A 3,480-nucleotide genomic window follows, 5' to 3' on the forward strand; every position below is an offset into this window, starting at 1 on the left:
AACAAATTTGCACAGTCACTTGTCTTGCTGTACACCTAGGGGGCGAAATGAGAGAATCTATTTTTTGCAGGGGGAAAATTGAAAAAAAATTTGTGCAGGGGGTAAACGAAAATTTCCTTATTTTGCAGGGGGTAAATGATCATTTACCCTTAATAAAATTGAAGACAATGTATTACAATGTTTATTTCATTACCTTATATTATTTTTTTGACTAATTTCATTACATTATTTTTCTTTTGTACAAAAGCATGCCTCAACTTTATAATAAATAAACAACTTGAATCAAGATTAAATGAAGTATTTAATCATTGATTAGGGATATGGTAATAAGAGAATTAAACAATAAGCAAGCTTGCAGTGGGATGATCGTTATCTGGTAGAAGCATCTTAGAGTTAATCAAAGTGAAGACCGTGAGAGAAAAAGAGACCAAAACAGAAAGTGCCAAGAAAATGAGCATTATGATGTGTGAAACAGTCCCTTTAACTTGTTGTGCATAATTTGTAGAAGCCATAGCTAGCACGGTAACTGGAAATGAGTAAGCCCACCATGCAACATTAAACCTTCTCATAGATCTCTTGAATAGGGCTGGCCTGCAAACCTATTTCATTCAACATAAATAAATAATAATCAATATTTTAGGCCACACCTTGAACCAAAAAAAATACACTAAAAAGCAAAATTCTCCATTAAATTTTTTAATTTACTCCATTCCTATGACTAGATTCAAACTTAGGATTTATGGTTAAATTGGAAAAGACATATCATTCAAGCTGGGCTCTTAGATGCTAATGTGTTAAGATGACTCGCTTAATTTTCACTTAAATATAACATGACTTCGTTTTGCTGATAAAAACGTGCTTATAGCATTTCATTGATTAAAATGTATTCAATACAGTGAGTTCGTTATATCAACCAAAACTTATAAAGTAATTAGAGATGTATCCGTTTATAAAAACATGGACAACCTAACTTTGTCTTCTAAACTCAACACTATTAAAGGAGCATATGACTTAACATTGGACATATCGTACGGAAAGGTTTTATGAATATGATGCAAAAATAATATTAGTCATTAAGTAACTATAAATTAATAAGGACCTTTCCATCTTGTATGTCCAAATTACAGCACAGAATCAAGTAGGGCAACAAAGTAAATAAGTGCATGTACTTATAAATTGATGATAAGGACATTCCACATTGTACGACAGACTACCAGAAAAAGTGGGAAACAGATTTCCTGTTGTTTGGTTTCCCACAGTTTTCACGCGGTTTTAAGTTACAACCGTCCGATCTAAACTGTGTGATTAAGATTGATTTAAGTGATTTTATAACTGCGTTGATCTGGATCGTCCGATCAACAATCAACGGCCAGAATCAAAACTGCGTGAAAACTGTGTGAAAAATTACTGCAGCAAATCTGCATCCGAAAAAATGTGTTGAAGGCTAGTTAGTGTTGACTATGGCATGTTTTGTGTAAAAAGGCAAATGTAATGTGTTTTTTATTTATTTATTTATTTTTTTTGGTACAAATGTGTTTTTTATTTTTATTTGGTATAAAATTTAAGATATTATTGTACCCAAAAAAAAAATTAAGATATTATTATAATAGTATTTTTTTAAAGAAACACTACATTTTGACTATAAATTAAATTAGTCCAGCTGTAAACCTTGTCATTACTTGAGGAAGAGCATGCAGACAAGAAAACTCTTTTTTTTTTTTTGGTTACGAAGTATAGCAATTGTACATGCAGACAAGAAAACTCTACTCGGTATTGAAATATTCAAAAATCATTATCATGGAGACTTAATTTGCATGCATGAAAACAATTGCTACATTGTCAACTCTAAATGTAGACACATTTTTCAACCTACAAGCTAAAGTGCATGACTTTAGTTTATGGAAGGACTTAGCCAAATCGAACCAAAGACCTTAGTTAAGTTATAACCTAAGTTCTCTTATAGCTTTTCTTTCTAAGAGTTTTAACACTGTTGCATACCCAAGTCAAGGATCGAACCAAGGATCATGATTAATTAAGCTATAAGAGACATGCGTCATCTCATCCAAGTGCTCTTGAGTAAAAATTAGCAATTTTATTGTTTAAAAAATTTCAAAAAATCCTAAATTAAAACTAAATTATATATCATTACTTGAAAGAAATATATACCAGTGATATGAAGAGGAATAGAGACAAAAAGAATAGCATCTTGGAAAAGGTATCAAAATCTCCAACAATAGATTCCCAAGCCAAACTAGCAACACCAGGTGCTGCAAAGAACAAGAAGAAAACTGGCCTTAACAACACAGGAAGACGATCACCACCAGACAACCTTTGATAAAGTGTTACAAACAACACCAAATAATGTACCATCCCTAATGAAAACAAACAAACAGCACTTTCTTTCCAATCCATTCGTGCCGCCGCGTGTGCTCCAACTAAATTTCCTATAACCGTTAGCTGACTTGTTGGATTCGCAACCGTTGTTAAAAATCTTTTCCCTTTAGTAAACCACTGACCGTAGATTTTAACATCAAGGACAACCACCGGAACCGCGAATAACCACCAGAGAATTAAATAAGTAATTGTTTTTGGTGCTATAAATGGTGCTGATTGAAGTAATAGAAACCATGAAATTGATGGAGCGAAAAGATAGTTAACTCCTACATGATGTAAGAATTCAGATTTTACCATCTTAAAGAAATATAAACATCTTAAGAGGTAAAGAATTGAGAGTAATGTGAGTATGAAAAGAGACACAGACCATAGTACAATGAAAACAGAGGAAGGTAGCATGTGAAACATGTGTCTTAAAGTGTTTGTGTCTTTTGTTGGTTCAATTATTAGTGTTTTCCATAGTAATGCTTGGCCACCAAGTGAGAGACTAATTCTGAAATAACCTGCATGAAATTTTGTTAGTATTGTGACAATTAACGAGGTTGATTTGTGGTTTGTGGTGTTTTTCTCTATGATGACAAGTTTAATGTTTGATTTGGAACATTTTTGGGTTGCACATTCCATGTTGATTTTCCTATTGTCAAATTCATACAACAATAGTGTTAAAGGGATTGATTTAATTTTAATTTTTTTTTGTGGTGTGCGCATTTTGCTTAGTATACATGCAAGGATTATATAGTAGGGGAAAGCGTGAGGGTGGACACAAGTGGTTGTAAAATTGTTTAAAGTTTGAAAAATTGAGGAAACATTTTATGACTATAAGTGAATGAAAAGTGGTCCTTTTTTTTTTTTTTTTGCTAAAGAAAAGTGGAAAAGTGGTCCATTTTGGTTGCCTTAATTTGCAAGTTGTGTGCGTATAATTTAATTTGGTAATTATAATTTAATTTTTAAAAAATAGTTTTCTGCCATTTAATTAGAAACATGTGTTTAGAACAAATTACTAGACTTATATGTTAATGCAACTTGAGTTACTTAATACTTTGTTTGAGAGTATAGACGAATTAGAGGGATAGGTAGCTAGCTAGC

At 32.1% G+C, this 3,480-nt stretch overlaps 1 protein-coding gene across 2 annotated transcripts; it reads right to left on the minus strand.

Moving 5' to 3' along the window:
- Positions 1–207: 207 nt before the first annotated feature.
- Positions 208–3,094, minus strand: LOC123898514 (S-type anion channel SLAH4-like). 2 transcript variants are annotated; one of them, XM_045949493.1, is made up of 3 exons: positions 2,762–2,856; positions 2,167–2,660; positions 208–599 (listed from the first exon to the last, which is right to left on the minus strand). In XM_045949493.1, exons 2-3 carry the CDS (start codon positions 2,410–2,412, stop codon positions 336–338), a joined length of 510 nt encoding a protein of 169 aa, XP_045805449.1. In that variant the 5' UTR covers positions 2,413–2,660; positions 2,762–2,856; the 3' UTR covers positions 208–335. The 2 variants fall into 2 exon arrangements, with proteins under 2 accessions (XP_045805449.1, XP_045805448.1); XM_045949492.1 differs by having other exon boundaries at positions 2,167–3,094.
- Positions 3,095–3,480: the final 386 nt, after the last annotated feature.

Source organism: Trifolium pratense, linkage group LG7 (genome assembly GCF_020283565.1).
Source record: "Trifolium pratense cultivar HEN17-A07 linkage group LG7, ARS_RC_1.1, whole genome shotgun sequence".
NCBI lineage: Eukaryota > Viridiplantae > Streptophyta > Magnoliopsida > Fabales > Fabaceae > Trifolium > Trifolium pratense.